Below are 25,062 nucleotides of genomic sequence, written 5' to 3'. Positions count from 1 at the left end.
GGAGCTTCTACAGCCTTGAGGGTGAACATGCAGCAGCATTCCGAGGAGGCTGTGGTTTTGACTGAGGACTGACTTTGTACTGCTGGGATAGAATCCAACCTCTAGGTTGAACACTCTGGGCAAACACTATGCCTCTAAACGGCAGACCCAACGCTAAGGCTGCAGGTTACTATTATTAATGAGACAGGGTGTCCCATAGCCCCAGCTGACCTTGAATTCCATATGTAACCGAGATAGCCCTGAACGTGATCCTCAGGCCTTCACTTTCCAAGTGCCCTGATTACAGGCATGAGCCAGCACACCAGTGTGAGAGAGGCCTCCTCACCTAATGACATCAAGGATATAGAATGTTAGAGAGCTGAACCCGTCCAGGCAAAGGGGAAGAAAACGGGTGCACTCAGGTCATCCTGGGCCCAGCAGCGCGAAGCCCTGAAGGAAAGTTAAAGCAGTGCCAACTGAGAACTAGGAAAATCTGGGGCAGGAGAAGAGTCCATTTTCCAAGGACCTTCACTGTTGGGCCTTTGGTTTTGAAAACAAATTATGCATGCACAACATGACCTAATTTGTGATTTAGATTTCTGGGGTAGGGCAGAAGGCTCAGTGGGTAAAGAGCACTGGCTGCTCTCCTAGAGGATCCGGCAGGGTTCAATCCCTTGCAACCCCATCAGTAACTCAACCACCAGGAACGCCAGTCCCGGGGTACTGAATGCCCTCATCTGTCCGGCCTTCTCGGCACATGGTGCACAGACACACATGCAGGCGTAACATCCACACACATACCATAAAACAATAATTTACAAGAAAGAGCTGCACCTGCTGAGTGAAAACATGAATGTTTATAGAGAAGTAGAGTAGGGGTGATCCAGAATCAGACATCCTGGGACCAGAGCTTGAGCTACGTGTGTATCAGTCCATGCACGAGACTCTGAAGATCAAGGACAATGTTTAGGTGCTGGTCTATCCTCCACCAAGAGTTCTGGGATCAAATTCAGGTAGGTCATCGGGCTTGCATAGCAAGTACTTTTCCTACTGAGCCTTCTTACCAGCACTATGTGGTCCAATTTTTAAGCCACAGATGGCCTCATTCTTATACTTAAATACATGCCTGCACACCAGAAGACGAGACCAGATCTCTGGCTCACCTGGAACCCAGGATTTGGACCAGATCTACCTTGAACTTCCTGTATCTTCATCCCAAGAACCAGGATGGCAAGTGTGAGGCCTCATGCTCAGCTAACTGACTGATTAAATCAAGGTAGAACACAGAGATATATGGAAACTTCTTAAAGAAGGGCAAAAATAAAGTGGAAGTGGCAGAGTATTTCCTAAATCTTTAATTCTCGCGGATGGAAGGTCTTACCGAGTGACCAGGTGTCACCACTTGACCGCCAATTGGCCCAGGATGTCTTTGCATTTTATTTTTCAACAACACGCTGTAGAACTTGCACAGCTTATGTCCTGCTGAGATCTTGGTCCTCTTAGGAGGAAAGTGTTTTGTGCTTTGGGAGCAAAGTCTCATTCTATGGGCTGGGCTGGCCTCAAGCTAGTGGTGATCCTCCTGCCTCAGCTTTTCAAGGGCTGGGATTACAGGTGTAAGTCATCGTGACCAGCTGAAGGAAATTCTTTATAGAAACTGACTCAGGAGCAGAGAGTGTTTGCCTCTCATGTGTGAGGAGGTGCTTGGGTTTGGTCCCCAGCTCTGGGAGACAAGCAGCAGGCAAACAGAGAACAGCTTAGGAGGCCTCGCCTCCCATCCAATCACACACACACACACACACACACACACACACACGCACACGCACGCGCACGCGCACGCGCACGCATACACACACACACACACACACACAATGTATGCGAGACACTCCAGGAGAAATTTAACCACAGAAAATAATGCCCTCTTTCAGCGGCTTAACTGTGGCAAGAACTTACTAGTTTAGAACCCTGTTTCCAGCAGACTGTCATGTCGCACTTCCTTGATAAAGAACCCCATTATTCCAGGGTCCTTGAACTATTCCAGAAAAGTAAAGAAGTTAAATTATTCACAACATACAAAACATTCTCAAGTTTTCCAGACCTTTATAAACCATAGGTCTATAACCCGCCCCCATCTCTGGGACATATAGTTCTACACAGGCAGAACTGGACTCCGGTTCCCAGCACTCGGCAAAGGCTGAGGCTTCCTTCCTGTGGCAAGCTCGCAGCCAAGCCGTCTGCGGTCACTGTGGACTCGGTGGCTGTCATGCCCACGAGCCTCTCATGTCCTGGCTGGCTGAGTCGCAAGCTCCAACAACCGCTTACTCAGCAGAGCGTTATGTCGCTTCAGGTACACGATTATGTCCTCTTGCTTTTCAACAATTTCTTCTAGGCTTGAAACAGTCCTGCAAAATTCAGGATAGAAGCGGGTTACACGAATGCACCAGCATTCTTTGGTCTCATTCCAAGTGAGTCCTCAGTGGTATTCACTAAGACACACTTTGCTCAGTACTTTCCCTCCGGTTTCATACCCAGGGATATTCCAAAACCAGCCTTTCATGAATGAACTTAGTGACTTCTGCTCAGGAAATCAATCTGCTTAGTAATAGTGCCTTTATTTTATTATTATTTTTTTTTTGGACCCCAGAAAAGGCATTAAGTTTTTAAAATTTAAAGATAATACATGAATCAAGAGATGCTGCCGCATGCCTTTAATCCCAGCACTCAGGAGGCAGAAGCAGACAGATCTCTGTGAGTTCAGGGCCAGCCTGCTCTACCTAGTCAACTTCCAGGACAGCCGGGGCTAGTTAATGAGACCCTGACTCAATGGCTACCCCATTCCCCACAAAAAAGCAGCATCCTAATTTGTTAGGAATGAGTGTGACGGCTAATCTTGGTTGTCAACTTGTCTACATCTGGATTAACTAAAACTCAAGCAGCTGGGCACACCCAGGAGGGGGTTTCCTCAGCTGGTTTATAGCGAGAAGGCCCACTCTAAATCTGAGCCCACCTCCTGGTGGCAACCCCATAAAGGACACAGACGGAGGAACTCCTGCCTCCTGCCTGCTTCTCACTGGCATTCTGTCCGTCTCGTTCTTGAGCCATTCCTTCCTGGTATTAGAACTGACTTCTTCAGGATTCCAAAGTGGACTGAAAACTGGCGGCTCTCTAGGACTTCTCTGGGACTCCAGAACCAGATTGGGACTGCTCAGATATCTCCTCTTATGGGTTAAACAACAACCAGATGCTTGGCCTTTGTATCCAGAGATAGCCATTGTTGGTTAATAAAAACACATACAGATATAAACATACAAACATACATAGATGATCTTGGTCTAAGTAGCTCTGGCTGTCCTGGAACTCACACCCTGGACTACACACAGAATCACAGTAAGAGGTAAGTGGATCTCTGTGAGTTGGAGGTTAGCCTGGTCTACATAGTGAGTTCAGTACTCACAAGGCTAAAGGAAGAGAGTCAAGTGTTTGAATCTCTTCTGGGCTACATAACAGCAGAGTGGCTAAGAGGGGACAGTCAAGAGTCTGAGTCTCCCCTGAGCTATAAAGCAACACAGCAAGCAAGAGTCTAGTCTCAAGCCCAGGTGAGACACAATCCAAAACCCAAAACAAACAAACAAACACACAAAAAAGCAGGGGTTTCAGCTCCCACTCTCCCCTGCTCCACAGTCACACCACCATGTCTGCCCTCTCAATCCAACGAATATTACAATTTTAGGCTAAATCTGCATTCGGAATATACATTATCACTATACAAATTATTTTCTTACAGTTAAGCTAAGGTAAAGTCTACTATTATATTTCATATTTAAACTTCTATTTTCCTGAGAGTAATACTTGCTCATTCAAAAATGTCTAGACTAAACCACCAGCCAAAGAGCACACACGGAGGGACCCATGGCTCCAGCTGTGTATGTAGCAGAGGATGGCCTTGTCGGGCATCAATGGGAGAGGCCACTGGTCCTGTGGAGGCTTTGATGCCCCAGTGTAGGGGACTGTCAGGACAATGAGGGAGTGGGTGGGTGGGGAAGCACCCTCTTAGAAGCAGGGGGAAGAGGGAGGGGATAGGTGGTTTCTGAAAGGGAAACCAGGAAAGGTGATAATATTTGAAATGTAAATAAATAAAATGTCCAATAAAAAATAAAATAAAAATGTCTATGGATTTCGTTCTTAAATGATTATTAAGTTTTTACTGATTCTTTTTGAGTTTCATATCATGTACCCCAATCTCACTCATCTCCCCCTCCTCATGTACCTACTCTCTACCCTTGCAACCTACCCCCAAAAGAAAACAAAACAGCCCCCCAAACCGAAACCTATCTTGTTGTGGATATAGTGTGTCACAGCTGATATAGAGTGACACACACCAGCTGTACCATGTTACAGTGTGTCATACAGTGTAAGTTTTTATCCAAACATTTTTACTGGCAAATGTTCACTGCAATGAGTCACTGGTCTGGTTTGGGGCCTCTGGCTTCTGCTACACCATCAACACTGGATCCTGACCAGGACTCAGCGCGGATATCCGCTTGTCCTATGCAATGGAGATCCTGCAGGCCCTTCATGAATTCCAGCAGTTCACAGATGCTGTGGTGGTTTAAATAGGTACGGCCCCCATAAACTCCTCTGTTTAAATGCTTGGCCTATCGGGACTGGCACTATTAGGAGGTGTGACCTTGTTGGAGTAGGTGTGGCCTTGTGGAAGTGTGTCACTGTGGGGTAGGCTTTAAGGTCACCTATGCTCAAGTTATACTCAGTGTGGAACACAGTCTCCTGCTGCTGCCTGAGGACTGAGACTCTCAGAACTCTCAGCTCCTTCTCCAGCACCATGTCAGCCTGCATGCGGCCATGCCTCTTGCCATGGTAACGGACTAAACCTCTGAAACTGTAAGCCAGCCCAATTAAATGTTTTCCTTTATAAGACTTACCAGTCATGGTGCCTATCTACAGCAAAGAAACCCTAACAAAGACAGATGGGGCAAATGTCTGGGAGGGCGGACTCAAAGCCCTGGATCTGGGCCTGGGTGGTGGTCAGCCTGACGGCTCTATTATAAACAATCTGTTCTTTCAATAATGAAGCTCATTAAAAACATATGCTAGAGCTGGGAGTCATGGGGCACACACCTCTGATCCTAACAGGTAGAGGCAGGAGACTTTGTGAGTTCAAGGCCAGCCAAGGCTACACAGTAAGACCTTGTTTCAAAACAACTAAAAACACTATGAACGGCATATGGGAAGAAAAATGCTTCCTTCTCTGAAATAAAATCCTTTCTGCTGCCCTCAAATGTGGGATCCTCCCACCTTAGCTTAGGGGTGTGTGTATGTGTGTGTATGTGTGTGCATTTGTGTGTGAATGTGAGTGTGTGTGCCTGCATGTATATATGTGTGTGTCAGATGCTAGGGACGGACCCTGAAACTCATACATAGAGCCTCTGACTACAGCCTCAGCTTTTATAAAAACAAAAAGTTACTTTAGGTCAAGATTTTGTGAAATTGCTCTGGCTCGGGACCCACCCTGCCTTTGCCTCCCAAGTAGCTAGGATCACAGGCACATACTATCAAGTAAGTGAAGGAGGAAAAGTTAATTCCAATTTTTACTGTCAACGCAAGCCTTACCTGAAGCCAGTCTCTGAGGCAGAATTGCTGGGGTAAGCATAAATTTTTTCTTCTTCAAGTACGTCAGGCTGTGGCTTGGCTCTGTTGAATCTCCTAATCTTCACTGAAATAATAAAATCATTTTTAGTCCGTTATCTATTTCTGAAGAACCAGCTGTATTCATTTGTTCAATACTAACTGGTTGCTCTTTTTGCACAGGTCATATATGAGACTGCATAATAGGTGAACAGGTTGGGTATGCTTACTTACCAATGTACACATTTCAAAGTCTGCTAAGAAAGGACTAGTCACAGGGGATGCCGAGATTATCATTAATAACAAAATAACAATTAGGAAACAGTGGGTGGATGACCTCACTCCCCTCCCCTGACCACATCATGAAGTACTCATTTTTTTTTTTCCTAGAGACAGGGTCTCACTCTGTAGACCAGGCTGCCCTGAAACCCAAAAGAGACTGGCACAGGTTTCCCTTTCAAGTATTGGGATTAAATGTGTGTGTCATTAGGCCTGGCCTTTGTTTTTAATTTAGATGCCAAATTTATATGCGGGGCCTACTGTGCTGACTCAGCTATAGTCCCAGCACTTGGGCAGCGGAAGCAGGGAATTGGTTGTGAATTCAGGCCCATCTGGTTGCCTTACAAGAGCAGTTCTCAGCCTGTGGGTCATCACTCCTTCAGGCATCAAATGACCCTTTCACAGGGATCAACCAGATATCTTACATGTCATATATTCACATTATAATTAATAACAGTAGCAAAATTACAGCTATAAAGTAGCAGTGAAAATAACTTTATAGCTGTGGGTCAGCCCAACATGAGGAACTGTACTAAGGGGTCACAGCATTGGGAAGGTTGAGAACCACTGTCTTATAGGAAGCAAAGATGGTGCTTTGTTTTCTAAGAAAGCTTTGCTTCAGTTGGCTGAAAATTCCGTCTTCTGTGCATGTGTGTAAGGGTCTATCCCGTGCTTTCAGGATCCCTGAGGCACTAGATCCCCTGGAGTGGAATTCCTGCCAGTTGTGAGCTGCCGGACATGATCAAAGCAGTAAATACTCTATCCCTGCAGGTTCAAAGTTCCCAAAAACCTATGAAATGACACAGATGTCGAAAACTGATTCACTGGTAGTGGCTGTCTCTTCCTGTTGATCTGAAAGGAGAGGTGACCACCCTGGGTTCAATCCTGAGAAGACACTTAGACGTGGTCACAAGTAAATGAAAGGGGTGCTAAAGAGTCCTCAGCTAAGTGGGGAGGCGCTCACTAAAGTAGCAGGCTATGCTTCTCTTCCAACGGACTGTACAGAGGAGAGGCAGGCAGAGGTCACAGGAGGTCAAGGCTTCCGTTCTCACCGATATAGAGGATCAGGCAGCTCAGGGAACAGATGAGCTCCAGGGCCAGGACAGCCAAAATCAGCTCCAGGTACAGCCTGCTGGGCTCAGGGAAAGAGTGCTGCACACAGAGGAGGAGGAGGAGGGCGGTGTTGCCTGAGGAAGGGAGGGAACAGACAGCAGTGGGATGCTGCTCTTCAGTCAGCACAAAGCTCCTTTTGATCTGATTTCTATACGTTGTTATCTGTCTGTCTATATATATATCCATCCATCCATGTATGTGTGTATGTATCTATCATCTATGTGTGTATGTATCTATCATCTATTTATCAATCTATCTATCTATCTATCTATCTATCTATCTATCTATCTATCTATCTCCAATTTCCTTAAGCCCTTGTAATTTCCTAAGTGAAAGAACTGTGTCATTATATATAACAAACCCTTAAGATCAAGCAAGAATTTATGCTAATAAGGGTGGGCACGACACAGCCTAAGCAAGGATCCAGTCACCAGAAAGACCAGCAATCAATGGAACTTCTGCTCCATTGGCCAGACTTGGGGAAGATCAAGAGATGGAAAATTTAAATTCTTTAAAAAGTATCTGGAAGGCTGGCTATATAGCGTGGCCTGTACAAATTTTGCCCAGCATGAATGACAGCCTGGGCTCAATCCCCAGAAGCACATGAAATCAAGGATGGGCCCTGGAAACCCTGAAAATCCAAAAGGTAGAGGCAGGAGGATGAACCCTACATAGCAAGTTTGAGGCAGTTCTGGGCTACATGAGACCTCATCTCCCAAAAACCAAAGAGTTAATGCAATAGCTCAGGGGTTAGATGTTTGCCAGGGATGTTCAAAGGCCTGGCTGGGTTTAGTCTCTAGCACCAAAAATAAAAACAGAAAAACCAATAATCTGACCTTGTTTTAAAACTAAGAAATGATTGGCTTTATAGAATTATAGAATTATTAAACTAACTTTTTTGGTTCTTCTGCACATGTGGAAAAATATTACTATTGAGATAGGGTTCCAATGAATTCACTGATGAACATCTTCCTGCCTCAGCCTCCTGAAGGCTCGGATTGCATCATACCTAGCTTAAAGTCAGACATGAAAGTGGTAAAGACCAAATAATTTCTTGGTGAATTTCAAAGCTATTATTTCCAGATTGTGAAGAAACCAAAACCAAAAACAAACCCAAACTATTATTTCTAGATCATTCCTTGAGAGTATTCTTTACTCTTACCCCTACATAAGGTAGGTGAAGTAGTTAAAAAGTTTCTGTTGTTATTCTTGTGTTATGGGGACATCTTCTGGTCACACAATGGCTATACATCAGTTAGAACTTAGAATCATGGCCTGTGGAGTCTGGGAGTTATAACCACTATGCTGTGTTCCCTGCCTGCTGAAGTATAGTGCTCTGCTGTGTGGAAGAGCTTGTGGGTTTCCCTTTGGTAATACACTAACACAATATAGAAGAAAAATTCAAATCTGTAGAACTTACGAGGCTCTTTTTTTCCTAAGGTCAAAATTTGACACTGTGCCAAAACTCCCTAGTTCAGTTCAATTTCATTCAATTGAACCTCTGAAAGCTGTGTAACAGTTGAGAGAAGCAGGCTAGACTCTGTGTACCCACTAATTTTGCCCTGACTCTTGACCTGTGAGGCTTCTGCTGACTGTGTGTGTAAGGTACCAGTGATTCAACCCAGGGCCTTGTGAAAGTAGGCAAGTACTCTATCACAAGCGTATCTTGAGTCCTATTTATGCTTTGTTTTGTGACAGGGTCATTCTAATTGTGATGGTTTCTATGAAAATGTCCCTCCCCCCTTTTTTTAAGATGGCTTTTCTGTCTTTTTATTATCAGCTATCTCATTTGCTCAAAGAGGAAGGATGCCACTGCTCTTGGGCAGTCTGAGGATTAGAAAAGGATAGATTAAAAAAGATTAGAACATCTCCACAAGGTACAGGCAGGAGGCCCAGGAAGTGCACAGGAAGTGCACAGAAGTGGCACTATTTCTTTTCTTTCTTTTTTTTTTTTTTTTTTTTTTTTTTTTTTTTTTTTTGGTTTTTCGGGACAGGGTTTCTCTGTAGCCCTAGCTGTCCTAGAACTCACTCTGTAGACCAGGCTGGCCTCAAACTCAGAAATCTGCCTGCCTCTGCCTCCCAAGTGCTGGGATTACAGGTGTGCACCACCACAGCCCGCTCGAGTGGCACTATTTCTAAAGGGTGCAGCCTTGCTGGAGGAAGTGTGTCACTGGAGAAAGGCTTCGAAGTTCATACCAGGCCTAGTACCTCTCTTCCTGCCGCCTGCTGGTCCAGATGTAGAACTCTTGGCTCCTCCAGCACCATGTCTGCCTGTGCACTGCTCTGCTTCCTGCCGTGGACTCAATGGATGCAAGTTCTGAGGTATAAGCCAGCCCCAATCAAATAGTTTCCTTTATAAGAGTTTTCTGTGGTCTCTGTGTCTCCTCACGACAATTGAAACCCTAAGACACTAATGAAGTAGAATAAGGCAGAAAAGATCGATGATGAGCTATTGATTTATTGGTTCCTTTAGTGACTTGCTTGAAGAACTGTTTGTACTGCCTGTTTGCCAAGCATGGCTTTCACTAGCTACCTGGAAATGACCTGGAGAAGCAGCTGAGACAACGGGCTGTTGCCTTTAACAACCTGCTGCCAGCCATGTATACCTCTATAAAATCGCCTGTGGTGCTTGAGTATAAAACAGGAGTACGGCCAGATGGTGGGTGGTGGAGGCAGTGCACACCTTTAATCCCCCACTCCAGAGTCGGAAGCAGGTGGATCTCTGAGTTCAAGTCCAGCCTGGTCTACAGAGTAAGTTTCAGACACCCAGGGCTACACAGAGAAACCCTGTTCCAAAAAACAAACAACAAAACAAAACAGCAAAAAGCATGAGTGCGAACTAGACCTGGGACCGAGGCCTTTCCAGAGCTAACGACATGTCAGCATGGTCGTGGGCTGACATCTCCTCTCCACTGTCTGTCATGGTGTCTGAGTGCTTACTCCAGAAGCACTGGGCTAAGTTTTACAGCAATACTGAGTGACCCAGAATAACACTCTGTATGTAGCTCAAGCAGGCCTGCCTCAGCCTTCCAGGTGGCTAGACTTACCAGGCACAATTTAAGACACAGTGTTTTATATTTTCTGTTTTGAATAATACAGATTATTTTCCTGTTTCCTAGCAACTTGCTGACATTAGATCCTATAGCAAAAAATTCATGGAACTTCATTTTAAAACTCCTTTTTAGGGGCCGGTGAGTGTTGGGCTTTTGTGGTTGTTTTTGTTTGGGTGTGTGTTTTGAGATAAGGTCTGGTGGAGCCCATGCTGGTTTCTAACTTGCTACATACCCAAGGCTGGCCTTGAACTCCTGGGCCTCCTGCCTCTACCTTGTGGAGATGTTCTAATCTTTTTTAATCTAGCCTTTTCTAATCCTCAGACTGCCCAAGAGCAGTGGCATTCTTCCTCTTTGAGCAAATGAGATAGCTGATAGTAAAAAGACAGAAAATCCATCTTAAAAAGGAATACACTGGTATTACGTCTGTAGCAAATACAAATTTCAAATGAAAATTAAGGCTGTGCGCCCAGGATGGTGACGCACACCTGTAATCCTAGCACTTACTTGAGAGGCAGAGACAGAAGGATTGTCATGAGGTGGAGGCCAGCCTGACAGAAAAGAGAGTTCTTAGGAGTGCCAGCCTATAAGACACAGTGAGATCCTATTTCAAAACAACTGTGGAGACTGTGTAAGAAGAGTTTCAAGAGGTGGGTGGGGCAGAGCCAGATAGCAAAGTGCTCGCTTAGCATGCAGAAGGCCGTGGGTTCAATCCCTCCCTCTTCTCATCAAAAGAAAAATGAAGATAGGGCTACAATACGTCTCACTCTCAAAAAGAGGATATATTTGATTATAAACTCAATAAAATCAAGTTTCACATGTCCTTTTTGGGTTATTTTTGGCACTCAAGCCACAGAGCAGATGAGAGACTCGGTACCTGGGTTGGGCTCAGCTGTTAAAGGCTAGGCTCACAAATAAAAGAGTGACACACTACTTACCAGAAGAGTGGATTCTGAGGGCCAGTGTCTTGAGATGCCTCGTGGACCGGTAGATCAGGGAATAGCCCCGGCTCCTGACTTTCCTGTGATGATACTGGATATAGCGTTCAAAAAGCAAATGCAGAATCCACAGGATAACTTTGCCAAGGATTATGACAGTCTGAACCTTCAATGGGTTGGTGTAGTCTTCTGGGCACTTGTCTTCATTTGGATTAGGGTATGAACACAGCACACCCGTTAAAAATGCTAAAACAGCAAACACGACCTGGTGGAAAGAGAAGCAGCAGGGTTCACAATAAATATGAAGGCTGTGGTCAGGGACAGGGAGTCGGCTCAGCGGGGAGAGGCGTTTGTCACCAGGACTGACAACCTGAGTCTAACCCCGGGGTCAACACAGTGGAAGGAGAGAACTGATTCCTGCACGTTGTCCCGATGTCTCTGTGTGCGTGGTACACACATCTCCACGCACACAGGTGTGATCATGCACACTCACACATCAATGTAACAAAAAATTATAACAAATATATGGGTTTAGAAAACAGGCTTTGGCATTTTCTAAAAGACTATGACTTATATGATCCTATTCTTTTTTGTTAAGCTGTATTTATTTTTATGTACACTGGTGTTTCTCCTGCATGAATGTTTGTGGAGGGTATCAGATCCCTTGGAAGTGGAGTCACAGAGGGATGGGAGTGTCCGTGTGATTGCTAAGAACTGAACCTGGCTCCTCTGGGAGGATCTCTGGGCCATCTATCTAGCCCAAAGCTATTCTGCTCTTACAAATGATTTTTTAAATTTCTTTTCAAAGACTTATTTATTGTATGTGAGTACACTGTAACTGTCTTCAGACACTCCAGAAGAGGGCGTCAGGTCTCATTAGGGATTGTTGTAAGCCACCATGTGGTTGCTGGGATTTGAACTCAGGACCTTCAGAAGAGCAGTCAGTGCTCTCAACCGCTGAGCCATCTCTCTAGCCCACTTTAATTTTTTTTTTTTATCAATAGCATCATAAAAATTTGTAGAAGCTGGGTAGAGAGGCACATACCTGCAATCCTAACATCCTCGAAAAGATGGAAATTTCAGATTAGTCTGGACTACTCAGGCAGACTGCATGTCACAGTTTGAAAAATTAAATGTAGGAAATCACAGACCAAAGCACAAACAAAAAAGTGAAACCACCTAAATCCCACTTAAAAAGACGGTCACTTAATGTTGGGGTTTTATCAAACTCAAAGAAAAAAACCACATGGTCATTTCATTAGATGCTGAAAAAATATTTGACAAAATTCAGCATCCTTTCATGCTAAAAGTCTTGGAAAGAACAGGAATTCAAGGCCCATACCTAAACATAGTAAAAGCAATATACAGCAAACTGGTAGCCAACATCAAACTAAATGGAGAGAAACTTGAAGCAATCCCACTAAAATCAGGGACTAGACAAGGCTGCCCCCTCTCTCCATATCTTTTTAATATAGTACTTGAAGTTCTAGCTAGAGCAATTAGACAACATAAGGAGGTCAAAGGGATACAAATTGGAAAGGAAGAAGTCAAACTATCACTATTTGCAGATGATATGATAGCATACTTAAGCGACCCAAAAAACTCTACCAGAGAACTCCTACAGCTGATACACAACTTCAGCAAAGTGGCTGGTTATAAAATCAACTCAAGCAAATCAGTAGCCTTCCTATACTCAAAGGATAAGCAGGCTGAGAAGGAAGTTAGGGAAATGACACCCTTCACAATAGCCACAAACAATATAAAGTATCTTGGTGTGACTCTAACCAAACAAGTGAAAGATCTATATGAGAAGAACTTCAGGTCTCTAAAGAAGGAAATCGAAGAAGACCTCAGAAAATGAAAAAATCTTCCATGCTCGTGGATTGGCAGGATTAATAGAGTAAAAATGGCCATCTTACCAAAAGCAATCTACAGATTCAATGCAATCCCCATCAAAATCCCAACTCAGTTCTTCACAGAGTTAGAAAAAGCAATTCTCAAATTCATCTGGAATAACAAAAAATCCATATAGTTAAAACTATTCTCAACAGTAAAAGAACTTCCGGGGAAATCAGTATCCCAGACCTCAAGTAATACTACAGAGCAATAGTGTTAAAAACTGCATGGTATTGGTACAGTGACAGGCAGGTAGATCAATGGAATAGGATTGAAGACCCAGAAATGAACCCACACACCTATAGTCACTTGATCTTTGACAAAGGAGCTGAAACCATCCAGTGGAAAAAAGATAGCCTTTTCAACAAATGGTGCTGGTTCAACTGGAGGTCAGCATACAGAAGAATGCGAATTGATCCATTCTTATCTCCTTGTACTAAACTCAACTCCAAGTGGATCAAGGACCTCCACATAAAACCAGACACACTGAAACTAATAGAAAAGAAACTGGGGAAGACCCTTGAGGACATGGGCACACGGGAAAAGTTCCTGAATAGAACACCAATAGCTTATGCTCTAAGATCAAGAATTGACAAATGGAACCTCATAAAATTACAAAGTTTCTGTAAGGCAAAGGACACTGTCAAGCAGACAAAGCAGCAACTAACAAATTGGGAAAAGATCTTCACCAACCCTACATCTGACAGAGGGCTAATATCCAATATATACAAAGAAATCAAGAAGTTAGACACTAGAGAGCCAAATAACCCTATTAAAAATGGGGTACAGAGCTAAACAAAGAATTTTCACATGAAGAAGTTCGAATGGCTGAGAAGCACCTTAAAAAATATTCAACATCATTAGTCATTAGGGAAATGCAAATCAAAACAACCCTGAGATTTCACCTTACACCAGTCAGAATGGCTAAGATTAAAAACTCAAGAGACAGCAGGTGTTGGCTAGGATGTGGAGAAAGAGGAACACTCCTCCACTGTTGGTGGGAATGCAAGTTGGTACAACCACTCTGGAAAACAGTTCCTCAGAAAACTGGGCATGACACTTCCTGAGGACCCTGCAATACCACTCCTGGGCAAATAGCTCTGGCAGAGGACTTTAAGGGTTCCGTCCCCAGCGCCCCCCTCAAGTGGTTCACTTCCAACCAGCCCAGGGGTCACATCCTCTCTTCTAGCCTCCAGGCCATCTGCAGTCCTCCTTACCAAATAACTAAAAATAAAGACACATTTTTTTTTTAAAGAACTCATGAAAGTATGGTTTAAAAGTTTACTTTCAGGAGCCTGGGGAGATGGCTCAGTGGTTAAGCACTTGTGCTGCTCTTGTAGAGGACCAGACTTCAGTGCCCTTGGTGCTGGGCACTTCACACTACCCTAACACCTGCTGCAATGGGGGCTGATGTCTCTTACCTCTGAGGGCACCAAAAGAAAGAAAGAAGGGAGGGAGGGAAGGGCGGAGGGAGGGAGAGAGGCAGGCAGACAAGCAGAAAGGTAGTTAGTTTACTCCTCAGTCTTAGGAGAGCAAGTTTATAGAGTGCCAGGGCTCAGGGAAAGAGACTCTTAAGTATTACTAACCAGGCTGGGAATCACATTTAGGAAATGATTTGGAAATATCTTGACGCAAGTAATTTGGAAATATCCTGATTCAGCAATCTTCCTGTAAGGATTTTATCCCTCACGTGGGAATCCCTCACGCCCTTCCCTCCTTCCCTTCTTTCTTTCTTTCGGTGCCCTCAGAGGTAAGAGACGTCAGCCCCCACTGCAGCAGGCGTTAGGGTAGTGTGAAGTAGCCAGCACGTGGGAAGCAGACACAGAAGGATCTCTGAGTTCTATGCCAGCCTGGTCTACATCTTGAGTTCAGGTCAGGAAGGCTATAGAGTGAGTGCTTGTCTTAAGAAGGAAGTATAAAGACCATTCCATGTGTAGGTTCAGATATTTGAAGGGATGATCCGTAAGCTATCCTCGACTGATGGACAGAGGCCCGTAACATAGAAAAGGGGTGAGCTTCAGAGCAGTGACTCTCAAACACAGCATGCAGACAGTCAGCAAGGCCCAGGGCATGGTAGAAATGTCCTCTCCAGCCACACTAGTCCCCTGGAGCCAGCCCCATGGGGCACAGTCCACCTTCTAGTGGAGGGTGATGAGTGGGGAGCTTAGGAAAGGAGGAAGAGTATTAAAATTAAATACAGATGAAATTAATTAAAATTAATATGGATTTGTATGCATGCTAATCTCTGCACGAATTTAGCAAAAGGCTAAGGTCTTAACTTATGTAGCCCGCTGGCTTCTTACTTTTGATCTTCCTGTGTCTGCCTGCTAATTACTGATATTACAGGAATGTTTGGACCTTAACTAGCCTAAGCTTGACTTGTAACTCAGGCTGGCCTTGAACTCAGAGACTGCCTGCCTCTGCCTTCCAAGTGCTGGAATTAAAGGCTTGCGTCACCGTGCCTGGCCTTATTTATGTATTTATTGTAGGTATGCACTTTCCTACAGCATGAATGTGGATGCCAGACAACATCTGTAGAGTACGTTCTCTCCTTCCACCTCGTTTGGAGGCAGTCTTCATGGGCCAGCTAGCCCGGAATTCAGGAGCAGAAACAGTGGTATCCTCAGGATACCAGGTAATTTGTGGTTTCTTAGTATGTCAAGCAACACTGCCATTCACAATGTCCTCACATGTATGCAAACTTCTCTATAATACATTATTTGAAATAGAAGTATAAGCACAAAAATTTGTATAAAAATATATACATTGCAAAAACCTGACAGATACAGCCCAAATGCCCCTGAAGAGCTATGTATTGTATATGTGTGCCTATGAGTATATACTTGGGAGTCAGAGTACTCAGCAGGTACTGTTCCTTAGAGACATCTGCCTTGTTGTTTTGGGGATGGGGTCTCTCTGTAGGATCTGGGGCTCATTCCTATTAAATCAGGCTACCCCAAGAGTCCTAGGGACCCTCCTAGCTCCACCTCTCCATGGTGGGGAGTGCACCCACTCATCCCCAAGTTTGTACCGGGTGTTGGAGGAGCCCCAGGTCCTCAAACGTCTTGTGACTGGACCATCTCCTCACCGCCACGCTGGCGTGCTCTTAAGAACACAAGCTCTGTGGTAAACTTACATGTATAAGCAACATAAGATTCGCGATGGTGACTGTGGGAAGAGGATGGAACCTGGGTCTAAAGTGAGCATGGAGAGAGTGTGCAGGAGGCTGGGTGTCCAGAAGTGGGTCGTCATCCATGCTTTGTAGGATATCCAAGGAACTCTGTGAGGGAAGGGCACACAAGTTACAGTCAAGACCTTCTGCATCATGCCTCTAAGACACATCTAATGAAACTTTAAAAGGATGCACATTTTTGGTTGTTAGAGGTATTCTACTGTGAGGGCCATCGTAGTAGATACATCACACAGCACAGTCTACCCTTCAAGTGTGGCAGTCCTCCTGTCCTAGCCTTCCGAGGGCTGTGACTCCAGGCATGAGTCACCACACTGGAGCTTTCAAAACTATGATGATCTCTGAGTCTGTTTGCACTGTGATCCCAGTTCTAAGGCTAAGACAGAGTAATCCAGAATCTGGAGCTAGTATGGGCCACACAGCTCCTTCCAGGCCAGCCTAGAATACTGAGCACAAATTTAGAACCCTTTCTCTAAAAAACAACAACAACAACAAAAACAAAAACAAAAAGCAAGCCAAGCTGGGGCTAGAGCCAAGAAGCAGCGTGCTCCCCTAGTAGTGCTCCCCTAGTAGTGCTCCCCTAGTAGTGCTCCCATAGTACATCACCCTGGCTTTGCTCCCCAACACAGCAAGGCCCAAAGCCTGAAAGGGGTTGGGGTGTAGCTTAGTGGTAGACAGCTTCCTGGACACGCAGGAGGTCCTGGCTCTGGACCCTCCCGCCACACACAACAAGATAAAACAGTGCACATATCAGAGGCAGAGCAGACCCTACCAAAGCCAACTTTGAAAAATTACCCCTCTTTAGAAAATCATGCCATATGATTTGGTGAAACTTTCATTTTATTTAGTTTTGTCTGTTTGTTTTGTCTGTTTGTTTGTTTGTTAGTTTGTTTGTTTTGAGACAGGGTTTCTTGGTGTAGCCCTGGTTGTCCTGAAACTAGCTCTGTAAATCAGTCTGGCCTCAAACTCCCAGAGATTCTCCTGTCTCTGTCTCCCGAGTGCCGGGATTAAAAGTGTTCACCGTCATTGCTTGGCTGGCAAAACATCTATTAAAACAGAATCCTTCACAAAGGTCCATCTGCCTCCTGAGTGCATGAACTAATAGTGTATACCACCTGGCTTGAAGCAGGGTTTATATTTTCTATCCCCCATGCTGATTTTGAACTCACTGTGTAGGCAAGACTGGCTTCCAACACATCTTTGGAAACCTCAAAGAACTTTTTCTATTTTTTTTAAAGACAGTGCTTCACTGTAGCCTTGGCTAAACTGGTCTTGCTACACAGACTAGATGGCCTCCAACTCAGAGATCTCTACCTGCTTCTCCATCCCAAGTGCTGGTATTGAAAGGTGTATACTACCACACTTATCCCTTAGAAGTAGTTTTAGTTCATTTCATTTTCTATCTTTCTCCTTTTGTTTTTGAGACAAAGTCTCTCTACATAGCCCCAGCTGTCCTGGAACTCACTATGTAGACCAGGCTGTCCTGGGACTCACAGATCCACCTGCCTCTACTTCTGAAGAGGCAGAACTAAAAATGTCCAACTGTTTCATTTATTTCTGTAACTCCAAAACAAAGTCATACATGATATAATTTAAGCAAACTTTTTTATTATAATAAAGCAATAAAAATTAAGCAAATCTTTTCTTGTAATAAAGTCTCCCTGTTTGGCTCAGGTTGGTCTCAAACCCCTGAGCCACAGCAATCCTCTTATCTCCAAACTTTAAGTACTGAGATTATAGCATTACTGCCATGTCTAGCTTCAACCTATTCCGTCAAGCCTTCAAAAGGTACAGACGGAGCAGGGCAGTGGTGGTGTGCATGCCTTTGATCCAGCACTCATGTTCTAGAGTATGGCTGCTGTTAAATGGCCCATGCTCCAGTAGATGGCCTCACACCCGTCCACATGCAAGCAGCACAAATTAAAGCTCGGTGAGTTATATAAAAAGAAAAGTACTGAGGGGGAAGAGGGAGGAATCAGAGGAAGGATGGGGGATGGATATGATCGACTTTTTATACACTGCACACATATATAGCTCAGGCTGGTCTCACAGTCACTATGTGGCCTTGAACTAACTCCTGATCCTCCTGCTTCTAACCACTGGGAGGCATCCATTGCAACGCTAGGCCTCAAATGCAACAATTAAACTCTCTAGTGTCTTACATTACTTTGAAAAGAGACCCTATTAATGTGGAGGGAGGTATAGCTCACTGGTCAAGTGCTCACCCAGTGTGTGTGACGGATGGGGGCTTGTCCCCAGCACCATCTATTTCTCCCAAAAGTGACTTAGACAAGCTGCTGATTTAAGCAGAAATATCCTAAGTCCCAGGAACAACATCACCCAGTGGAACCATCAGGGAGACACCAGTGTGTCGGGACAGCACCAGTGTGTCGGGACAGAACCAGTGTGTCGGGACAGTGTGTCTCCACAGAACCATCCAGCTGTCCCTCACGAAAGAAGTGAATAAATGCTGAGCCCTGGGTGGTACCCCAAAAATCCCAGCCATGTTTAAAGGTGCTGTTTCTGCAGTCTCGCTACTCCCCGTTCTCTGCTGCATACAAATGAGGTCTATCTCTGCTGCAGAACTTTACGAGACAATGTTATGTGCAGGAGCAGTGCCAACTGCCTAGAATCTCAGCCCCTGGGAGGCAGAGGCCGTAGAACCAATGTCTATTGAAGATTAGCCTGGACTACAAAGTGTGTTCCAGTCTAGCATGGGCAAGGTATTGAGAGCCTGGCTCAATAAATAAATAAATAAACAAACAAACAAACAAATAAAGCCGGCTGGAGCCAGTTTTGTTCCCAGCACCAACTGGTGGCTCACAACCATCCGTGACTCTAGGTCCTGAGTTCCAGGGATCTGGTACTTTCTTCTGACTTCCTTAGGCACTTACACGGTACACATACAAGCATACGTCCTAACACTCATACAGATAAAGCAAATCTAACATACATGTGTGCATGCATACACACATTTATTTTTTTTTTTAAAGACTAAGAAATAAGAGGACTGATAACAGCTCAGTGACAGAGGTCTTGCCTAGCATGTGTCAAGGCCTGGGTTCAATACTCGGTACTAGATTTAAATATGGGACTCTAAGGTGTTACCCAGCACCAGATCTGGGTGCTGCTGTTCAATTTGCAGACTCAACATCTAATGATGCTACTGTGCCCTTTGTTCTCAATCGCTTGGGAGCTCCCACTTTGTTTGCCACAATCTATGGTATAATTGTGGTTATTTTGCTTGAGTTTTGAGTGGGGAATCTCTCTAGAGAGGTATTGCTGACTTCAACTCAGCTCCGAGTCCTGGGATAAGAAGCATCGCCACCAGGCTGGCTTACAATTCTAGCTGTTTCTGTTCTCAACACCCTTCGCCTTGAGCATTCACTGCCCAGATGGGGCAATTCCCATCCGGGCGCCCTCCTGGACACCCAAGATCTGGAGCATGCCACTTCTGTTTCCAAAGCATTATGTGTGTTTCCCCTGTCATACTTAGCATTAATGGCCTTTCTCTATTTTTTTTTTTGTTTCTTCCTTTTGTCCAAGACCCATTTATCCATCTTTCCTAGTAGACTACATTAGACTCACTAATTCCTTGTCTGTCACAGGGACTCACTCAGTAGACATGGGTGCACGATTATATAGTTCACTTATATAATCTTTGCAGGTTTCCCCAACTCACTTAGCAGCAACAAACACTCATCACAAGAAATTAGAACACAGGGAGGAGGGCTCAACTCTGACCAGAGGTAGTAAGAGCTATGGTTATTGGGATGGGGGTCCCCAAGTTAAACAGAGACAAAGCTCAAGTCCTATTGCTTACTGGATGTGGGTGACTCCACTTCTCTATTTCTGTTTCCTCTTTTTTTTAAGATTTATTTTTTATTTTATGTGTATGTGTTATATGCATAGCACATGCATGGAGGTGCTCAATCGGACCAGAAGAGGGCATCAGAACCCTAGAGAAAGTTGTGAGGCTGGGAGTGGGGTGCTGGGAACTGAACCTGAGTCCTCTACAAACCCAACGAGCAATCTCTCCAGCTTCAATTTCCTCCTCTGAAAAATGACACTAATAAACATCGGGCCTGCGCCCAACCTTGGGTAGGAAGATTAAATGAATTACTACACACACACACACACACACACACACACACACACAAAACCTCCTGCTTAGTAAAGCACTTGGCTAACTGAGCAGTCAATGTGTGCCATTATTTTCTTCTCTTTTAATTTTTTTGGTTTTTCAAGACAATATATTTCTGTGTAGCCATGACTTTCCTGAAACTTACTCTGTAAACCAGGCTGGCCTCAAACTCAGAGATCTGCCTGCCTCTGCCTCTAGGAGGCACCTGGCTTGAGCCATTATACATACATACATATATTTAAAGCCTGCTGGTCTGAAACTCACTACAAAGACCAGACTTGCTTTGAACTCACACAGACCCACACCTTTCTGCTCCCCAGTGCTGGATTAAAGAAGGAGACCCTAAGTCTGACTTCTGTATCAATACCCCCCATCCCCAATTTTGGAGCTAGAGTCTCAAAATGTGGCCTAGGCTAGTCTTGAGCCCAAGATCTTTCCACCTTCTTCTCCAAGGGGCTGGGATATGTTTAATTATTCTACTAACTGGTTATTTTGTGCCACTGGGGGCTGAACCTTAGAGCAGTGCTCTGTCTCTGAGATACACACCAGCCTCTGCGAACTCTCATTACTCTCCTGGTCTTTACGTGATCACTGATTTCTACCATCCTTCCCACTCTGTCTGAGCCCAGGCTCTCCGCATTCTCTTGGTCTTGTGTTAGAACCTTTCAGAACCCTGACCTGAGGAGTCTTCCTCGAATATCTCAAGAGGCCTACAGCACCGTCAGGTTTATCCTCACGGAACCTGTGAGTATGTCCCCTCTACGCTCAGGACAGAGCCCAGTGCTTCACCAGGCTCACTGCGCTCGCTCTGGAAGAGCTCCACACTACTGCTCATTTCTCTTCCTTGTGTTCTGAGCTCTCAGGAAACTCCTTCCATCTCGACACCCCTCCTACATGTCTCCACACCTACGACACCTATCACAGCAAAGGCCACCTTCTCCTTCACTAGTCATAGGACAAGTTTCAGCTCTACAAAGTTCATTTCCTATCTTTCTTTCCTTTCTTTCTTCCTTTCTTTTTCTTTCATTTTTTGTTTTTTCAAGACAAAGTATTGGGGAACTCACTACATAGACCAGGCTGGTCTCCAACTCAGAGATCCACTTGCCTCTGCTTCCCAAGTGCAGAGATTAAAGTGTGAGCCACCACTGCCTGGCTTGAATCATTTTCAATCAACTCGTCAATCAACTTTTTTGTCTTCTTACAAATCTTCCCTCCCCCACACCTCAACCTAGGACCTCATGTGTGCTACACGAATGCTCTAACACTGAACTACATCCCCAGGACCCCAAATTATTCCTTCATTCCCTCTATTTTTGTTTATAACTCCCTAAAGCCAAGGGTGACCTTATATTTAAGATTCCTTCCCTTTATTCCCTCAGTGCTGGGATTACAGATGTGTGCTACCATGCCAAGTTTATGTGGTGCTAAGGACTGAGCTCAGGGCTGTGAGCACGCTAAGCAAGCAAGAACCCTACCACGTTTGCCCAACCCATTTCCTTGACTTACGATTGTTTTGGCTCCAATACTGTCTCTTCATTTTCTTCTCCCAGTAACTGCTTCCTTTGGGGACCTGATGTCTATGCTATATTAATCCTTACTGGGACCCAGGTATAGTGACATGCTATGTTTATAATCCCAGCATGTGGGAGGCTTCAGAAGGATTACTGTGATCCAGAGGCTAGCCTGAGTTACCTAGTGTGAGCCTGTAAAAAACAAAAATCCATGCAAGAATATCTTCAAATATTTTCCCTATCCGTCTCTTGGTCCAAAAGTAGTTATACAACAAAAGATGGTTTGTAAACAAATCTTAGGTAAGGTAATCGCAGCATATTCATGTTGGGGCATATCCAGTGAAGGTATGTCTCTGTGTTTTCAATTGCTAATTCTGTAACAGCAGAGCGCTAAATGCTGGAAGGATTCTGGCCTAGCTATTTCTATGGCCCATTCCTAGGTTTCTATTTGGTAAATATTTGATCTTCCTCATCTGATCTAGAATTGTATCTGATCAGCTACACTAAAGAGATGACAGACAATAGTTAGGCAGGAAGTGGAGGGTGGCTTTTCCAGGAGAGACAGGGATTCTGGGAGAAGAAATCAAGGGGCCAGGGATTCATCCAGGAGACAAGGGGGGTAAACAGAAGGACCAGAGCTGAGCAGAGCGACAGAGCTGGCTACACAGGAGGACCTAGTGCCAGGATTAGTCAGGCTAGAGTAGGTGGAAGACTGCCCTCAGTGAAAGGCCTAGGCTTTAAAATATTGAAAAGCCTGTGTCATTATTTATACTGCTGGTGGGTCGGAGCTAGGCCTGCTAAACATTCATCCCAGTGTAGACTCTAAAATGTCTCCTATCACTTAAGATCCTTTGAGTTGCCCTTGTTTGTGTCCTGCTGAGGCCTGTTCGTTCACCCAAAGTTGCAACAAGTCCTTGTCTTTATAAAGGAGCCATTTTTCAGACTCACTGAAGCATTCGGACTTGCAACACAGTCCATGTATTTAGCTCACTAAATGTGCACTTTGTTATCTACAAAATACTAAAAGCAGGCAACCTACTCAGGTCCATAGTCAGGTTCAGCTACTTAACTGTTACTGAAAGAACCATCCTCAATTGTTTGCTGAAAGAAATATCTAGGATGTACTCCTGAAAATTACAGATCCAAGAACTCCAGGGCAGGTTAGCACCAAGAAACACTGCTTATGTTTTTCTAAACCACTCATTTTCCTCTTATTTATTTCTTCCATAAATTGTCTATGAAATCCCACTCGCAAAATTTCAAAAAAAAAAAAAACCCCGATGCAATGTGCTTTAAATTACGAGTCCTAAGTTTCCAAGCATTAGTTGCTTTCCCAGTTTTCAACTGAAAGATAACTAGATTAGTCCTAGAAACATATTGCATCAAGAAAATTTAACTAGATAGGTGCCAAGGTTCTCCCATCATCCCAGCATTAAAATGGGTTGAGTCTGAGAACAGTTAGGCAAATTTGAGGCCAGACTAAGCTATAAAATGAGTACCAGACCAGCTAGGGCTACATAGCAAGTCTAAAATAAATACATAAATAAATAACTGTCTGCAGGACCCAAACACATAAGAATCTAAGTTCTAACAGTTCTGCAGTTCTGGAACCTTTTTTTTTTTTTTTTTTTTGGATGTACTTTCATACTAAGACCATGATAATGTTTTTACTAGTTATTAGCTCAGGTCAGTGTGCTAAGGTAATGTCAGCCAGTTTCTCAAGGCAGGAATTTTATTATGCCAATAGATGAAATAGTTTGCTCTGGAAACAAATGCATGTTTTCCTCCCAAAGTGTCCCCCCCACCCCCGCCGCACAACCAATTTCAAATTAATATTTTAATGAGCTTGCAAACTCAAGACTTTGGCAATTGTATTATCATTCTACACTGGCTACACCGTGAACTGGGCAACAGAGTACTTTTTTTTTTAAGCAACCAAGCATGCATCTAAGATTCAAATATCTTTCTGTTCCTACCATGCCTACATTCAAAACAGCACATGATACTGTTATGCTCCAATCTGCGTTTCCGGGAGATGAGAGCTACAGGTCGGCCCGGAGGGATGCCGGAAGTTAGCCCCGGCCCCAGAGTCACACCAGGTCCTGGGTGCTCTCCCGCCACAGCGGGAGGCCCGCAGAAGCTGGGTCTCCCGGGGCTGGCAAGCCCGCCTGTCAGTCTTTCCCAGGAAGGACAGATCAGGCCAGTGCGCATCACGTGAAGCTCCCATTTCCGGAACCAAAGACGCGCACTGCACGTGAGCCGCGGACTGAAGGGTCCTGCGCGCCCACCCTGCCGTGTCCCTCCGATCACACAGGAAGACGTTCTCGGGGTCCGCGGTCCCCGCCCGTCGCGTCACCCCGCACCCCGTGTCCCCGATGGTCGAGCCGCTGCGGCTCTGGGTAGCTCCCAGTCCGCAGTCTCCGCCCCCTGAGCGCAGCACAGGAAGCGGGATGGTGGGGACAGGGCTCAGCGCCTCACTCACGTCCTCCAGCCGGCCGCCCATCGCCATGACCCGCCGTCGCGGGCCGATGCCCCGCCAGCCTGACCTCTCCACCAGCGCCCGGGCGCCGACGGCCCGGGACAGTCGCTCCTACTTGGACCTGCGCGCCCCGCCTCGGACACACCCACTCTGCGCTCGCCCCGCCCGGACGGCCCCAGGCCACGCCCCTCCACCTAGATCGGCCGATCAGCAGCCAGGGGCGTGGCCCTCCCTGCAGACTCCGGCTTTGGGCCGCAGTGAAGCCCAAGCGGTTGTTTTGGGGGAGTCCCGAAACTGTTGCTTCATCTGTTTATCAGAGATTTGGCAATTAAAAGATGAATTTCTCGAGCAACCATTTAAACCAAGTAAACTACTTCTCTTTGAAACATTAACTTATTTCTGTTGCGCAGTTTTTCTTTGCAGCTATATAGCTCTGGTTGGAAAAAGATGCAAAAATCATAAAAATCATAATTCTACCTCTAGAGGGACTGAACTAGAATAGATTCCAATTGCTACATACGATTTACAGATGTCTCCACAGGAAATTCTTGTGGGTTTTTTTTTTCTTTAGGTATTCTGTTTTTGTTTTCCCCTTCCCCATCTTTTCTTTTTCTGTCCTTTGATTATTTTCGGTTTCGGGGTTTTTTGTTTGTTTGTTTGCTTTTGTTTTTGTTGTTGTTTTGGAGACATGGTTTCTCCACATAGCTCTGCATGTTCTGGAACTCACTTTGTAGACCAGACTGGCCTTGAACCCACAGAGATTTGCCTGTCTTTTGTTGCCCTTAGAGGAATGCTCGGATTAAAGGCATATGCCACCACATTTGGCCCACGATTGAGTCGGTT

General features: G+C 45.0%; 1 protein-coding gene across 2 annotated transcripts; it reads right to left on the bottom strand.

The window, feature by feature from the left end:
• Positions 1 to 2,056: 2,056 nt before the first annotated feature.
• On the bottom strand, positions 2,057 to 24,378 carry Tmem192 (transmembrane protein 192). Of its 2 annotated transcripts, XM_052162703.1 has the most exons (6): positions 24,223 to 24,376; positions 16,032 to 16,175; positions 11,000 to 11,264; positions 6,951 to 7,085; positions 5,605 to 5,707; positions 2,057 to 2,378 (listed from the first exon to the last, which is right to left on the bottom strand). In XM_052162703.1, exons 1-6 carry the CDS (start codon positions 24,247 to 24,249, stop codon positions 2,255 to 2,257), a joined length of 798 nt encoding a protein of 265 aa, XP_052018663.1. In that variant the 5' UTR covers positions 24,250 to 24,376; the 3' UTR covers positions 2,057 to 2,254. The 2 variants fall into 2 exon arrangements, with proteins under 2 accessions (XP_052018663.1, XP_052018664.1); XM_052162704.1 differs by lacking the exon at positions 6,951 to 7,085 and having other exon boundaries at positions 24,223 to 24,378.
• Positions 24,379 to 25,062: the final 684 nt, after the last annotated feature.

This window comes from Apodemus sylvaticus, chromosome 18 (genome assembly GCF_947179515.1).
Source record: "Apodemus sylvaticus chromosome 18, mApoSyl1.1, whole genome shotgun sequence".
Lineage (NCBI taxonomy): Eukaryota > Metazoa > Chordata > Mammalia > Rodentia > Muridae > Apodemus > Apodemus sylvaticus.
This window is presented reverse-complemented; position numbering and strand designations above follow the sequence as displayed.